The 17,251-nt window shown below is 32.8% G+C and overlaps 1 protein-coding gene across 5 annotated transcripts; it reads left to right on the top strand.

Annotated features, from left to right (window-relative positions):
* Positions 1 to 76: 76 nt before the first annotated feature.
* LOC146538657 (spermine oxidase-like) lies at positions 77 to 17,016 on the top strand. 5 transcript variants are annotated; one of them, XR_014878046.1, is made up of 9 exons: positions 77 to 230; positions 7,957 to 8,139; positions 8,640 to 8,849; positions 9,681 to 9,897; positions 11,699 to 11,877; positions 12,602 to 12,869; positions 13,679 to 13,782; positions 14,278 to 14,571; positions 16,542 to 17,016. XR_014878046.1 is itself a non-coding variant. In XM_085186368.1 (9 exons), the coding sequence occupies exons 3-9, from the start codon at positions 7,964 to 7,966 to the stop codon at positions 14,513 to 14,515; spliced, it is 1,392 nt and encodes a 463-aa protein (XP_085042494.1). In that variant the 5' UTR covers positions 86 to 230; positions 6,494 to 6,625; positions 7,957 to 7,963; the 3' UTR covers positions 14,516 to 15,350. The 5 variants fall into 5 exon arrangements, 4 of the variants coding, with proteins under 4 accessions (XP_085042496.1, XP_085042493.1, XP_085042494.1 ...); XM_085186368.1 differs by lacking the exon at positions 16,542 to 17,016 and adding an exon at positions 6,494 to 6,625 and having other exon boundaries at positions 86 to 230; positions 14,278 to 15,350; XM_085186370.1 differs by lacking the exon at positions 14,278 to 14,571.
* Positions 17,017 to 17,251: the final 235 nt, after the last annotated feature.

The raw sequence follows: 17,251 nt of genomic DNA, 5'->3' as shown, positions 1-17,251 counted from the left end.
TTAAGACATTCAGTTGTTCATTATAACCAATTTCTGAACTAAAACAGAAACTTCAAATGACATGTGCGATTTGACATTTCACAAAGTCAAAATAGTTTATCACAAGCGTTCCTTACTAGATAAATAATCGTGTTTATCTTATTTATATATTCTATTATACGTCAGGGACTAAAAACTGAATTATATAATTCATTTTTAAGAAAATTTCTTATGAAACCAGATATTTTAAGGTATGTGGCCATTTTATTTATATATGTTTTTAATATTAAAATAATTTGATGTTATTTGCAAGCTCTATCTATTTATATTATAAACATTTATAAAATTCTAATGATGACTAAGAGAGTGATTCCATTTAAAGTGGTACCTTAACCTTTTTTCTTTACTTTATGCTGTATCCCACTTATAGCATGGTAGGCAGAAGTAATCTGGGAACCTATTGTTGAGGCATTCCTGCCGCATACTTGAGGTGTGGCACATTGAGTGACTCAATTCATCAACACACTCTCGTTACCAGAGTGATGAAATGAAAATATTAAATCTTTCAGTTCCTTAAGTAGGAATTCAACCCACAACCCGTTGCATTTACAACTTGCACCTGCTGCACCACACTTGCATGAATTATTAAGACCAGTTATGTTAATTTATTACAGGAATGTACTGCCATTGTGAATAAATTTTCATATATTGTTTATTTCCATATCTTATGTCTTCTATTATGTGTTTTAATCAGCTAAGATCAGATTATTATTAGTAGTAAATAATAATTCCACTTGCCATGGTGTGTGAAATGTCAGAGAGTATATAATATTTGTTATTTGATTTAAAATTGATAACATGATTTTTTAAATTATGCCTGTGAAAGTGTAAAATGCCCATTCAGTTTGAATAATAAAGTTCTTTTAAGACTTTGCCTGTGATAAGCATTAGAGTTGTATAATTTGTTAATTAATTAATTAAAAAAATGTTACTAACATAGGTTAAGTAAATATGTACTAACAAAACTATATATGGGCGAAAAGTCTGGTATAAAATATATTTAATATTTTTACTGATAGAGAAAATTCTATGTTTATGTGTGCTTTGAAACTTCATAAAAAGAACTGAATTATAAAGAAAATCACACCAAATTATTTACACTTATTTGTGTTCCTTTGAGGCAAACAATACCTGTTTTTCCACTAGTGTATTGAGATTAGATTTGCAAGGACCTTGTATTATGCTTTTTCTACAATAGGGTGAAGTAAGGGATCATGTAATTCGTCAGGTATTTCAGTCAGTATTAGTTGCTCTATGGTTTTACTCTGTTTGACAACCATAATAAAATGTGAGCATGAAGTAATATTCTTTTTTGCTATTTGACTCTGTAAAAAAATGTGCAAAGATATGTTGCTAATTTTAAATGATATATGGCATGTCTATTGTATTATGTTTAATGGGGTAATTTTTTTATTGTGGCTTTCTGGGTATAGGATAATAAAGAGATCTAGGCTTCCAAACTTTCTGATGTATAACATTGCATCTTGAATTCATCACTCATGTCTTTGCCGTGAAGATCCTTTAAATAATTATGGCAACATAATATGCTGACCAATAAAAGAAACATCTCTTTCCATCATTGGCCAATCATGGATATCATTTTTGCCCCTATATCAAACATAATATGAATTTGCTGAATAATCTTTTGAAACATTTAAGTTTTAAAGTAATCTATTATCATTGGGAGTCTGAAAGCAACAAAAAATGTATACATGATATAGTTCTAAATCCAGCAGTACCATTATGTTGTGAAATATTTATACAACAAGTCATTGCCATATGGAAACAATAACAGATATTGAAGTGTATCATAACATCTGTCAAGTTAAAGACTCGTTATGGTTGACCATCTCTCGCATCCAAAATTATATCTCTGGTACCTTTATTCCATCTATCATAAGAACAGTTACTTTAGATATTAATAGCGCATTATATATCATTAGAAGGTTTATAGTTTTTTCTTATTCTTGTCAGTCTTAGTTTTCTTAAAAACAGTCTGAACAGGAACTTTTGTTGATTTATCATCCAGTCTTTTAGTAACCTTCTTAAGTTTATTATTCTCAAATTTCTGCTTTTGGTCTTCCTTGATCGGCGTAATGTTTGATGTCTTCTGGTATCAATAAAACACAGCTTGAATATTATAATCACTAGATAATAATGTAGACAGAACGCCGAGCACGTCTGCACGTGTTCACGATCGGTGAGCGAGAGAGACGCATTCGGGGTTCGCATACACTACATCCCTTGTTTATTTTGATATTTTTCTTTTTTAAAGTAAACAATGAAATTATTTATTAATCTTACATTTACTTAATAAGCACTAAATTTTAAATACAAAATAACATGAAAACAATAACATAATTAATCAATACAATTCTGACATAAATAAATTAATTTAATTCGTTATTATGTTCTTAATGTTCTTAACTATTATTGTTAACATTTTCGATGACGAATCATTAACTTTTTTCAAATGAACTATATTTCGACGATATTCTCTCCCAGTATCATATTCTGTTCCGAATATTAACATCGCCACCAGCCTCACCAGTGACTGTATGTGTAGTGTAGTGTCTAAACTGTCTCCTATAAAACTCTGAGGGGGATTTACCTGTAACAGAGTGAGGTGTACTATTATACATCATTAAATAACTAAAAAGGTCTTCTTTCCAGTCTCGACTTTCTACTTGAAAAATTTTTAAACGTTTTAAAACATCATTTCATCATCATTTGAGACCAATAGGGTACTGTATTATTTACAATGATACCACATTCTTTACTATAGTTCTGGAAAACCTCACTGGTAAACTGATTTCCATTATCACATGTTAAAGTCGCCGGGTAACCTAATCTGGAGAAAATTTCTTTCAGGGCCTTTATCGTGTCCAAGGAAGTAATACTACGCATTATTTTAATTTCCTTATATCGACTATAATAATCGACAAGTATTAAAAGGTAATCACGACTTGGGAGAGGTCCTAAAAAGTCCATTGCTACATCAACCCAAGGTTTAGCAGAAAGTGTTCGTCTCTTCATTGGATGCGGTGGAGTAAGATTAGATACCAGAGTACAACCTCGACAACATTTTACTAATAGTTCAGTATCTTTATCGATTCTTGGCCACCAAACCTTTGTTCTAAGACTTCATTGCTTCATTCTTGCTGCTTTTAGTACACGTTGATGCAAATTATGAGGAATAACTATTCTCGTACCTCGGAGAAGGATCTCACCATGAAAGCATACTTCATTTTGTATTAATTTATAATTGTTAATGGAATCGTGCCAATCATTATAGTAGATACCTTTCTTGACTTTTAAATTTCTCCATCTTCAACAGAGCCTCCTTTAGATTCACGTAATGGTACTGCAATAGGTCTACTATAGTTTACAACATAGTTTATATAATTTTCAGAATCGAATAATTCTGACGGGGAAGTTTTGCCGAGTCTCGAAATGGTGTCAGCTATGTTTAATTTGCCCGGATGATAAATGATTTTATACCTATAAGCCTGTAATCTAAGAACCCATCTCTCTATCTTAGCGCATGATTTAGACGTTCTTCCAAAAATGTTTTCCAATGGTTTGTGATCACTTACTAGTCTAAATCTTTGCCATCAAACGAAGCACTCGTTTGTGCTGTTGAACATTTTTTTTTCTGTTTGGCAATATCTTATCTCACAGTCTGTTAAAGCTTTATGACGATAAACAATCACAACCTAATGATTTAACATTCGATACGCTTCTCTTTAGAAGTTCGAATGCTTTATTTGGCCTAGCTATCCAATTTTTTTGTATAGTTGCTGACTTTGCTAAGCCTAACCGTAATATTTCGCGCAAAGGATCAGTAAGTGAAGCTAAATCTGGGATCCATTTACTAACGAAATCAACCAATCCCAAAAAGCTTTGAATTTCTTTTATGGTATTAGGGGTTCTACTATTTTTTATTGCAGTCAAGTATTTATCTAGATCGAATTGTTCTCCTTCCTGTTTCATAAGTCGGAATAGGAATCTTTCATATATTCGACTTTGTTTTGGAGCAAAATAACTATCTAATTTATCTAAAGCTATTGTATATATGTACATCAACACCATCTGCTTCTTCAGAATGAGCACCAGGTAAATTATAATAAACTTCTTGGAGTGATAATCCCCCTAAGTGAAGAAGTGTCGCAGTAAATAAATTTCAAATGCGCTTGAGATCTCTTGATTACGAGCTTCGTCTACTGATATCATTACATTTTCTAAATCGTGCTGTTCTAACATACCAGCTATGAATACATCACGCATGAACTCGTTTTGATGCTGCTCTGCTGAAACAGTTTAAAGTTACAGTTACGAGTTATGAGCTTATTGTTTAAGTATATGTAATTATTTAGGGTCACACCTTGGTCCATTGTTATTTTTGATATTTATAAACGACCTATCTAATGATATTAAATCAAGTTTTAAATTTTTCGCAGATGACTTAAAAAATTATCGAATTATTAATCACGAATCTGATAAGCACATTTTACAAGCAGACATAAACATTATTAGTAATTGGTGTAATTTGAATGAAATGTATCTCAATGCCAGTAAATGTTTCTTTTTAAAATTTTCTCGTAAAGTTGATGTTGAAAACGTTACATATTTTATTAATAATTTACCTTTACATGAAGTGACAAGCATTCGGGATCTGGGTGTCACATTTGATGGCTCGTTAAGTTTCAGAGCACATTTCGAAAATATAATAAGGAAAGCTTCCAAATTATCAGGTTTTATCAATAGACAATTAAAATTATTTAAGCAACCACATATAACTATTCTCTTATTTAATACGTTTGTGCGAAATATCCTAGAGTATTGTAGTACGATGTGGAGTCCTAGCTATCAAATTCATATTAATAGATTGGAAAATGTTCAAAAAAGGTTCTTATATCACGTATCTTACTCAGATAATAAATGCCATGAGTTGAATTCCTATGTAAAACGGTTAGAGTATTATAAAATTTCACCCCTCTCTACACGTAGGAAGGTACTTGATATCATTCTACTCTACAAGTTAATTAATGGAATCATTGATTCACCTGACCTCTTGTGTCGCTTAAATTTCTGTGTACCACGGCCCAGCAGTCGTTTGCGAAATAGAAAAACATTTTGCTTTCCTCTCACTAGAACCAATGTTTTAAGCCACTCACCCCTACATCGCATAACTGCTTCATATAATGCTATATACTTTAAGTTAGACATTTTCAATCATATGTCTATATCCTCTCTACGTCGTATGTTAAAAGAAATTGTTTAGATTTTAAAATTAATATAGTTTTAGTTGTAACTATTATTTAAGTTGTCAAATTAGTCTTTGTATTTACGTTTTAAAATTGTTAAGACTTAAAATTTTATTTTTACATATATATGTATGTGTATTAGTTTTTTTTTCACTGTTACCATAAGTTAGGCTATTTTTGTTTACTAAAATGCATGCTGTGTCTACATCTAGAAAAATGCAATCACGTGTAATTACTATGTTTATGATTTTTTCTTTATGTCAATGTATTTTGTTTTGTGTTTTGTTTTGTGGACCAATAAACAGAAAAAAAAATTATTAATGGACTCTCCGGCGTCTCATACAGTAATCTTACTGTATGAGACGCCAAGATGTAACGTGCATGTATCTTATTTTCCATTTCTATATATATTTTATCGAGTCGTTCAATAGCAGTGTAATGTCAAATTAAAAATGGAAATTTCAATTAAATGTCAAATTAGTGTCGTTGAGTAAAAATGTTTGCAAAATCGCGGATGTGTTCCAAAAATTTATCTTTTTTTTCAAGTGTTATAAATATTAAGTGTAAGAGAAGTAACTTTTTCAAGTGTAAAGTGAATTTTCAGAGGTAATATTGAACTCTTAAGTGATAAACACTTACAGTATTTATGATATAGGTATGATTAAATATTTCTATAACATTAATATAATGAGTGGAAAATACAAAACGGATTATTTTCATACTAAATTCTCTCTGTCTACCCTGTGGTGCGCGGGGTAACCGCGAAGCTACTTTTCAAACTCGAAATATTTAAATTTTAACGACAATATGAGCGAGCGCATAGCAAGTCACTGTCGTACCATCCTTTTCTAGAACCATTTCGGTATATTTTCGTGCCCCTATTTGAGTACCTCGCGATAGATGTAGAGTTTTTAAATTATAGTCTTCTACAAGAAGCTATAAGCACAGACCAGAACCTCAAAATTTGTAGGTCATGTATTTCCGAAGTTAGGCGAAAGCAAAGTTTCACTATTTCGACATTGATTCACTACCCACTCACTGATCATCAAAATATGTTGGTTGTGGGATTTTAAATATTAAACACATATAAAACCACAAGACAATGAATATTTATTACACACATTTCGTCGACCAATGCTATGTTGTTAATGACACCCTGTGTTAACATAGAGTTCCATTGTCGTCAGATTTGGGCGGGACCTGGTCTCTTCCAGCCAACCCGTGGAAGTGGATAAGTGCAAAGTAGCGGGAAAGACAAGATAGTGCAGAGCAATTGAGAAAGACAAAAAAAACAATAAAAAAATAAAATAAAACTAATAGTAATAATAAATATAAAAAATAATTAAAATTAATAATAATTAAATTTTAGCTACCAATTTTTCCTTATCAATAACACAATGTACAATAATCATTTCTGGATTTGTATCTTTCATCAATTTTAGGCAGTCATATTAGGGGAGCCACCATCTCCAGCACAATATGTTACATTTTTCATTGGTATATCATTGACATCTAAGTAGTTTTTTAACTTATTATATATATCTTTGGAGGTAGAGGTGCTTTCTAACCTTTTACACAACAACATTTCTTCAGCAAAATGTCCTTTATCAATATATCTTACATAGGTTATTAATACTGTCTCAGTCTCAAAGTTGATTCATCCATTTATACTGAGAACTTTTTTTCTCTATTCTTCTGCTAACAGTATTGTTACTGAGTGGCATAGCTTTTACATCTTTATCATATTTTTCCAGAACCATTTTAAGAAATTCTCATATGATTTAAAGTAACTCAAATCTGAATTTATATGAGCACCTATAATTATTTAGTTAATTATTTAGAGAATTTATATGTTGCGCCTTCAAAAATACCTCAAGACGACCTCATTTCATTGATTCGTTGTCCAAGCATTGCTGGCATAAAAGACAAAACGACATCCGCTCATCGTAAACATCGGGTATGAACCCAAATTTTAAATATTCCTCCAAATATTGATGAGTTTTTTTCTTTTTTGTTCAAAGTTTAGAAAAAACAATATAACAAAAATCAGGGATATGCGAGGTCACTGTAATTTGATCCACTTCCGATTCACGCGTGTCTTCTGTCATTGTTCAAAATATTAACTTACGTTCACTTTATAAGTCAAAATCAAAACACAAAAAGTAAAATGCACAAAAAAGTTTGCAAATTAAAGTTCCTATATAATTCACGTGGATGCTTCACCACTGTACAAGTGGGTTCATGACATGAAAAACCTATGTGCATTTAACGCACTTTCGCACTTTTTAATATATAAAAGTTTTTATCTCTGTCGCGTTTTGGTATTACTTGGGAGATTTCCAAAGAAATAAACATAGTTCCCTTAGTCTCCGTCAAGGATGGTACGACAGTGCTTTCCTATACGCTCGATTAGGCCGGGACACTGCTTTGTAATTACGCATTAATGTAATTGCTAAACTAAATTTGAGGCCAGCCAAGATTGGATTGGACTTGAGGATGGCTGGATCCTCTCGAGGGAATGATTATATAGCATTTTCTAAGATAATACAAAGTTGGGTTTCTCCAAAATGTCTAAAAAATATCTTAACACCAAATTCTCTCTACCCACCCACCTATATGCAAGATCTACAAAATAATTACATTTCCTCAGATCCACCATGCTTAACTCATATGATACGATAATCGTGGGTCTGGGCTCCGCCGGTGCTACAGCTGCATCTACTCTCGCCAAAGCTGGAAAAAGAGTCCTAGCTTTGGAAGCTGAGAACAGGATCGGTGGAAGAGTAAAGACAGTTTCATTTGGTGATGGTGTGGTAGAGGAAGGTGCTGAATGGTTGGTGCTCACTATTTTTGATATATTAATATATAATTAGTAGATGTCAATATTGAGCGTGAGGCAGATGCGTAAGGTAAGAATTGAATAAATTTTGAGAAAAATCCAAACCAGATTTCCAATGTTTCTTTCTATGCGTATGTATTACAAATAAATAAATAATAATAATAATAATAATACTTTATTGCACATGAAAAGAAAATATATACATATAAAATTTACACAGAAAAAAAAAAAGAAAGAAAAGAAAAAGAAGGATACATAGGAATCCTCCTATGTATCCTTCTTTTAAAATCCTACGGAAGTGGAGCCGGGTCCTTGAAGGTTTATTGATCTTTAGAAGATAAATTAGATTTTTATCCGGCTAACCTTTTATTCCGTCGGGTGGTGAATTTGAATGCGTTTTATTTAAGAAATCTTGACTTGAATGTGTAACGTTTTACGTTGTACATTAGAACCTATCCACTTACCTTAAAAATAAATTTCATCTAATCTTCCAGGATTCACGGCACAGTAAATAGTAGAGTATATGAGATGACAATTAAAAATAATATATCAGTAGTTCCCCAAGATTTATCATTTAACGTATACAAATCAGATGGGACGTTAGGCAACGATACACTATTGAATGAGCTCTTCGAATATTGTCTTTCAGTTGTTGAAAGTCCACCAGAAAAACCTGAGGCCTTAGGAAAATTTATTACTAGAAGGTAAGTATTTAATATTCTGGGGGATAAGCGATTATATGCAGTTATCTTTCGGAATTACTTAAATGTGTTCATTATCGATCACTGTTTTAATATTTTATATCTGTATTTTGTACACTGCATATTGGACCAATACCCAATACCTACTCCCAATAAATTTATTTTATTCATATGAAAGTTTAATGTTATTATAAAATCAAACATTCCAATCAATTAAGATCAAATATTTGCACATCGTGAATTGTTATCTACTAATCTAAAATAGAAAAGTCTACAATTAAAGATTTTTACTTCCAACATTTTGTACTTTCAGACATTGAGAAATAAGAATTAAATTACTTGACGAACAGGCTTAAAATCTCCACCGTGCTCCCGCTGTCATTGTTATTCTTTAAGTGCCACATCATACAATCACGTTACGGCACGGCAGCGCACACATACTTATACATTAGTCCACGTACACAACATACAAAGCTTACATATATATTAAATTCTATAACATGTTTACTAGGACACTAAATAAGTATATTAAGTGTGGTCCAAAATATTGTTCTATATGTCTTGGTGCACTACCTCAACGGTAGTGGGGGGGAGGGGGGAACATTATAGCGCTAGCAATACAAAAGCAGCGTTGATATCGACCACTCAACACAAAAAATTGGCGGAAAGTGGGAATGGAATGTTTTAACACCAAGTTCTATCTGCTTACCATGTGCTATGTGCGGGTTACAGCGTAAAACTAAAAAATACATCATATTCATAAAAGGCAATAAGCGCCAAACTAAAGGCGGCTAAGCGATTTGTGTGTAATAAAAAAATAAAGTGTAATTTTAGTTTGATGGGCTATCTGAAAGAAAATCATCCCCAAATGCTAAAAGACGAGGACTTCCTGAACGAATTTCTAGAATTGATGAATCTGGTTATAAATAATTACGAGGCTTCTAACGACTGGAATGACGTCAGTGCTCAAACTAATTATAAGGAACTTGACGGTGACCAGCACATGAGCTGGCATAGATATGGATATAAGACATTCTTTGAACTTTTATTGGTAAGTTTTTTAACCTTTAACTGAAGAGTATAGAAAAGTCTTAAACATGTTTTTCTATATAATAAATATTATCATTAAGTGTGGATAGTACAGTAACAGTATGGTCGACAAGTGGTGGTCGCAATTAAATTACCCATAGCTCCGCAAATTAGATTTTTTTTTTTCGATCGCGAGCGCAAAACATCAGAAAGCCTAACATTAAAACGGCCACGACTCGTCGAGTGTACTGTATATTCACATTACTTCGAATATTGGAATATACACAAATATGTTTTTATACTACTTTATTTCTATTTTTACGTTAAATTTTATTATTTGGAAAAATATTTGAAAAATAAAAGGTTCTTGTAGTTCTATGTGTGAATTAATTTCATTTCCACCCTCATCTATACTAATATAATAAAGCGGAAGAGTTTGTTTGTTTGTTTGTTTGTTTGTTTGTTTGTTTGTTTGTTTGAACGCTAAGATCTCTGGATCTACTGGATCGATTTACTTTGTTTTTATTTTGTATGAAAGCTACATTCTTCAGAAGTGCTATATGCTATATAACATTACATTACACATATGTACTAATAAATTAAAATACTTTCTAATTTGACATGCAATTTATTCTGCCATGTTAATAACAACCGTCGTCGCTACGCGACCGCGTCCGTTACCGCGTCATTTCGATATTCATCCTTATGAAAATAAATATAATAGTCACTTTTAGCATTTCATCTAGATTGAAATTATATTTCTATAGAAATTATATTCTTATATTTCAAGCAGGCGTAGCCGCGTCCGGGTCCGCTAGTATTTAATAAATAGATTTTTGCGTTTAAATTGATTATCGTTCCGGCCAATTAAACTCTAGATTATAAAATCTTGAATATTTGCGATTTTTACACTTTACACTTATTAAATGAAATTTAATCGCGTACATTTAGTACTATACATTTCCGAACGCCACGCATTAGTGCGGTCCTCACACGTGGTACCAGACTGAGGTGGCATCGTCTGAAACTACCGTCAACGATTTTTTAATCGCTTTTAAGAAATCGTCAATGAAGGCAGTCCTTGGATTCTTACAGGAAGTCTTTGTTGACATTGGTATTTTTTAACTTACTCAATTTCAGTTCAACTTAGAACTTTTTTCTTTACATGTATTATATTATTATAATTTTAGGAAATATAAAAAAATGTGAACCCGTGAACCTCTTGTTTACCGTCCAAACACTCCGACTGCTATACCATAAGTTCTCATCAACGCTGGCTACGTGGATATTTATTCTAATCTGCACTGCATTATGTATGTTGATAGCATGTCTACAGGTTTAATTATTATGTTGTACATTTTTTTTATATCAGTCCTTAAGTGACAGTACTAGATTTAAATGTGCGGAACGTGGGGAACGGAGTGTCTTACCACTGGGCTCCCTCTGTCTATCCTGCTGTGTGCGGAATACAACGTAAAGCTGATTTCATTTTACTTTAATTTTAGTAGATTTAAATTTAGTTACTATATTGTTAGAAATCAGAAGCGGTTAGCGTTTTGAAAATAAAACGATAAAAATACATACCGTCTATATGTGTTTAACGTACTCGGTTAGAGGTTCCACGTAATTACAATAAGTGACATGTATCGCTCAATAACAACACTACACACTACACACTGGATACCTTCCGATCAGGGCTTCCGCCTGCAGGCAACTGTTCCCGTTTGACACTATTCCATTACTTTTTTTGTTTTTTTTCATCTAAATCTACCCACTTTTACATGAGTACGCTATCAATATATATTTTTTTAATTCTACCACAGAACACGTACAACAACGGCCCAGGCTACCCAACATTAGATATAAAATTAAATAAGGAGGTAGCACACATAAAATGGCCACACAACTCTACCGCAAGTGTAGAAGTGCTATGTAAGGATGGCGAGTTGTATAAGGCGGACAATGTTATTGTTACAGTGTCTCTTGGCGTTTTGAAGGAACGGTAAGTTTTTAACGGTACGCGTCGCTTGTTGGTTCGATCCTTGTTCGGAGAAAATTTAATTGAAATTAAAAATATTCTTTGTGTAAATAGACTTTTACAAACACTTTGGAATCGAATTAACTTATCAATATATTAAAGATAAAGATAAAGATTAAAGATAATTATCGAATGAACACTTCGCTTCGGAAAGCAGTTCTGCTGAGAAGACCCGACGCGAAACTCAACAGTTGCTCTTTTCAAAAGCGAGATTACAATTTTATTGCTTAATACAGTGGTATTTAATACAGTTAATTAAGTCTATTGATCTTAATTAAAAACCTTTTAATCCTTTAAATATTCTTCAAATCTTATTGTTGTATTTTCTTGTAAATTTAGTTTAATGAAATATTTTGTTGATGCACACACACTTACTTGAGCATATAATGATGTGAGTTCGATTCCCACTGGGGCAAATGAATTGTTTTATTTCCCGACTAGGAAATAAAGAGCGGGGTTGAGCTCCGTTATTCAATTGCAAAAAAGGCGGTACGTGAAGAACGGCGTATCTTATTACAGGCACTTCTAGTTTTCTAATATCTTATTATAATGAAATAGTTACTAACTATTCCAAATTGACCAAAATGTCGAGAAGAGAGTGACATATCATGCAACTTGTTTTCTAAAATAAGAAAAAAACAATGTTAAATAACTTAAATAAAACCCAAAAATTAAACCTTAATTTCAGACACACAAAACTGTTCCTGCCGTCTCTACCGCAGGAAAAAGTTAAAATTATAGAAAACATGTCCATCGGCGTAATGGATAAAGTTATATTAAGTTTCGACGAGCAATGGTTGCCGAGCGGCAGATTCTTTACTTTCCTATGGAATGGGGAGGATAGGAGGAAAGTAGCGGAGGAAGATTATTGGACGACAAAAATTTTTGGATGCAGCACTCCCATGGGTGCCAAAAAAGCTTTGACATTTTGGACTAGCGGGGAAGTTGGGAAAACGGCAAGTTTATCCCATTTTAACATTATGGATGAGAACAATGGCACAGTGTATGAATGCGTCGAAATAGATTGCTTGTTTTCACAAATTAAGCATGTTTTTTATTATTTTATAGTAATTTTAGATATAGAAGTAAGCAAAGAATAGATGCATATCATATATTTGTTTCAAGTGTAAACAGCGACGTAACTCTTTCCGAGGTTAAACACCCATTCGGTTAATTGATGATGATATAATTAAATATATTTTAATTTTTTTTTATCTGGTTAGTTAAACCATGGCTTTACGTAAATGATAAATGGAGAACGGAGAGTATGTAAACACTACACTATTCTTGACTGAGGTAAGACGCACGCACAGCAATAACCGCTGTGCGTAGAAACGTGGAATTTAGACAGATGTTTAGTTTTATAATCGGAACACCCACTAAGAAGGAATTTTAATTTTTTTTAACCTTAATGAGCTTGTACGAGAATATCTTTAAATCGCCCCCGATTTTCAAATCTTTAATTGAACACTTGTTTCATGGTTTATAAGGCTTTCACTCCTAAGGGTGCAGGCGAAATTGCGCGCGTCCGCTAGTACAATAAAAAAAAACACACGAATACAAAAAATCCAATAACAAAGGTGATATCTCACACACATAGTCCCCAAATAGTAAATTAAAATATTAAATATTTCATTCGCTTGTATGAGTGGAAATCAAACCCAGTCGCACGCCTGTGCGACTGTCACTGCGCCACGACGGCCAAACAAATTTCTACTAATCTCTATTTTTTTGTTCTAAAAGATTTTTTTTTACTGTATTTTAGGTTGAAATCTTACCAGAAGATGTAGTAAAAAGGAAAGTAATGGACCTTCTTAGAAGGTTTTTAGGTAAAGACATGACGATACCAGAACCAACTGGCATGATACGGTAACCGTTTATTTTAAGATTACTTTTTAAAATACTTTTATAGAATATGTATAAAAATTCGAACGAAGCGGGATTTGAGCTACGCCGAAATTTTTACACGCTTTTTACAACGTATTAATTTATGTTGTAATGTTATAATTGTAATGTAATCATTTAAATTTAACATTGTACATCAGAATGTTGTTACGTTGTATTATTTTACACTTAAACTTTTCTACGTTCATATAGAAGGCAAGGCAAGGTAGAGTGCGGCGTTAAGTTTAGCCACTTAAAGCACAATGTCTCAAAAGATGAGCGTGGAGATTAAAGTGAACACTAGATTCTCTTTGCTTCCTTGCTCGTTGCGGGATACAGTGTGTATCCTACACAAAGCAAGTTAGGCAGAGGGCATCTGGGAACCTAGTGTTAAGATACTTCGTTTCCCATGAAGTTCCCCCTTTGCTTTTAACCTATAATTTCTACCTACCTAATATCTGTAAAAATTCTTTCTTTCAGTTCAAAATGGTATTCCAACCCATTTACCCGCGGTAGTTATACATACGATAATTTATTGGTGCATGAGTATCCAAACGCTAGGGCCGTACTAAGAGAACCCCTGGTCGATGAGTCGGGGAATCCCCGTGTTCTTTTCGCGGGGGAGGCCACGGATTCAGTACATTTTTCTACCGTACATGGAGCTAGTGACTCTGGTTATAGGGAGGCTATGAGATTATTGCCTTCTAGCAAGATTTAATTAAAAAAACTGTATAGTGTCGATTATCCGAAAGTTATCGCTTATCCCGACTACTAGTAGGTATTGCTTATTACAACTTTTATATATACATATACACTGTTTTATTGCATTTGTTATGACTTGTTACTTATGTAATTCTACAAATTAGATTTTGACGCATAAAGTAAAGTTTCGATTAAAAATTCCGCAACTCAGTTAAAAGACAAGCGCGGTCTTGAGATTTACCGCTCAACATGCAATGTCTTGAATATTTAGCGGTGGGCGGGGAACAGACCGTCTTAACACTAGGTCCCCTTTGCCTACCCTCCTTTATCTGGGATAGAACGTGAACTTAAAAAAAACCGAAGTAATTCATTACATAGTAGTACAAGTAACCGAAATTTACTTTTTTTACGCACTATTTGTATGTAGTTAATATGTTCATTTCCCATTTTAAGATATATTTTTTAATTAAAATTTTAATATTCTGGTTGCATTATCCGAAAAAATCTGTTATCCGGATACCCATGAGCCTATGATCTACTATTAGTTCGGATAATCGACGCTCTACTGTACTAAGATTTTATTGAACATAATTTTGTGCTGTGTCGAATTTTTTATATTACCTAGGCTTTTTGTAATCGTCATCTTTGCCTCATAACTATAATTCTGTTTATCTGTTTTTTAATGTATTTTTATTAGGTTATTTTGTTATTATTATATTTATTATAAAAATACTCGCATTAACTAAGACTTCTTGAAAATAATATATTGTGTTTTAATTAGGATTTTTATACATGTGACCTATGCCATATAAAAAAGTATCAATTAAAATTTAATACTAAGTGAATAAAAATGTATTATACTAAATATATTCTAATACAAATCTTTTCACTTTTGAAAAACTAGTCATCGCCCGACACTCATTTCTTTTCATTCCTGTTGGAATTTCGAGCTCCTCTCTCTTAGTGCTACCCTATACTCCCTAACCTACCTACATACCAAATTTCAACTTTCTAAGTGCAGTAGTTTCGTCTGTGTGAATCTTATGTATCGATTTGTATACCTAAGCCTACCTTAGGGAGTGTAGGGGAGCACTAAGAGGAGATTTCTCCAAATTTCTACGGAAACGCAATTTGACGACATTTTTCATTTTATCTAGTGTTCAAGACCAAATACTAGTTCTTAAAATAATAGTTTTCTTTTCTTAATTTAAATAATTAAGTTTATTATACATTATAATTAACAAATTTTAAGTAGCAACATTTTATTGTAAGTTGTTAATAATCTGTCACTGTTGACGTTTATGTTTGTCATTCTCTTGTGAATCTGTTATTAAACGGCTGCGCAGCCCTTTGTTCACCCTTGCGAGTGAATTATTTTTCCATCCTTCTGAATCCTATTTATCCATGGTCCTTCGAGCCGGATCTATGTAGTTATACAAAGTTGAGGGCGACGACTAGTAACTATATAAAAATGCTGTACTTTTGTATTTAAATGTTAATAATTTTTTTAACTCCGCGTTACATCATTCGCTTAGCAGCATTAAGCGGAACCGAGTAGACTTAAAACACTCCGTTCACTATTAAATCATTTCTGTTCCTCACTGTCCACCGAATTCTTGAGACATTGCATGTGTGAGTAGAGTACAGAACTCAACGGCGCTTTGCCTTGTTACCAGAGTGAGAAAATAAAAATCAATACATATATTATAAATTCGAGAGTAACTCTGTCTTTTTTGCAATCAGGGTCAAACCGCTAATTTAATTGTGATACAATACTCATATAGAGATATTTGAGGGTTTCGGGATGAACATAGGTTACTTTTTTTTCATATTTGTAATATTGTTGATATATACCAATATATTAAAATACTTATTAATTTGACATGCAATTTATTCCGCCATGTTAATAACAACAGTCGCTACGCCACTGTAGGTATACATTCGAGGACATAAAATATTTATTGAAGTTTATATTTCTCTTTCTTTGTTCTGGTGTCAAAGCGTGGCGTTGAGTTCCGACAATCAGCACGCAATGCCTCCAGAATCTAGCGGAAGGTGGGGGCAGGAGTGTCTCTTGACGTAAAGCTTGGAGCAGTGCCGTGGACTTGTGACTACAACTGTACAGTACTGACACTCGCCTTTCACTGCTCCAGCCCAGTATAATTGCAAATAGGTCTTAACCACATTTGTAATTGAAGTAGTCGAGGTTGGCCAGCGGTGGAGCACGAGTAGTGCTCCGAGCCGACTTAGCTTGCAACGTCCGTGCGGTTGGTTTTATCGGTGCAACGTCAGAGTGACAGGCAACGCCATCTGGTTTTGACAACTGGCAACTTAAATAATCTACTTCCCTGATATATATTTTATTATTATAGTAAGATTTTAAACAGATTTTATAATAAATAATATACAAATTATAAGATAACTAATATTGTAGTGATATTATTTATGAATGTATATATTTATATTTAAAATATAATGATTTTTTATACAATTTTTAATAAATTATATGTTTTTATTTTCATATTTCGATTGACTCTAACATATGATCTCACATCCACACATATAATTTCCTATCCAAACATGTGACCTCACATCCTTTCCTCCATTTTTTTTTTAAATCTTACTAGTAGGCCTAATATAGTAGACTAATAAGGCCTTAGATTGTAACACTCGTAAATATTTTATTACCCGACTGCAAAGGAAGGCAAGTGTTCTTAGACAGATGACAGATAAAAACAACAAAAGTAACAAC

Source organism: Heliconius melpomene, chromosome 6 (genome assembly GCF_056956725.1).
Source record: "Heliconius melpomene rosina isolate 202511_hmr_F chromosome 6, ASM5695672v1, whole genome shotgun sequence".
In the NCBI taxonomy this organism is placed as follows: domain Eukaryota; kingdom Metazoa; phylum Arthropoda; class Insecta; order Lepidoptera; family Nymphalidae; genus Heliconius; species Heliconius melpomene.
The sequence above is the reverse complement of the archived record's forward strand: the minus strand, read 5'-3'. Positions and strand labels throughout refer to the sequence as shown.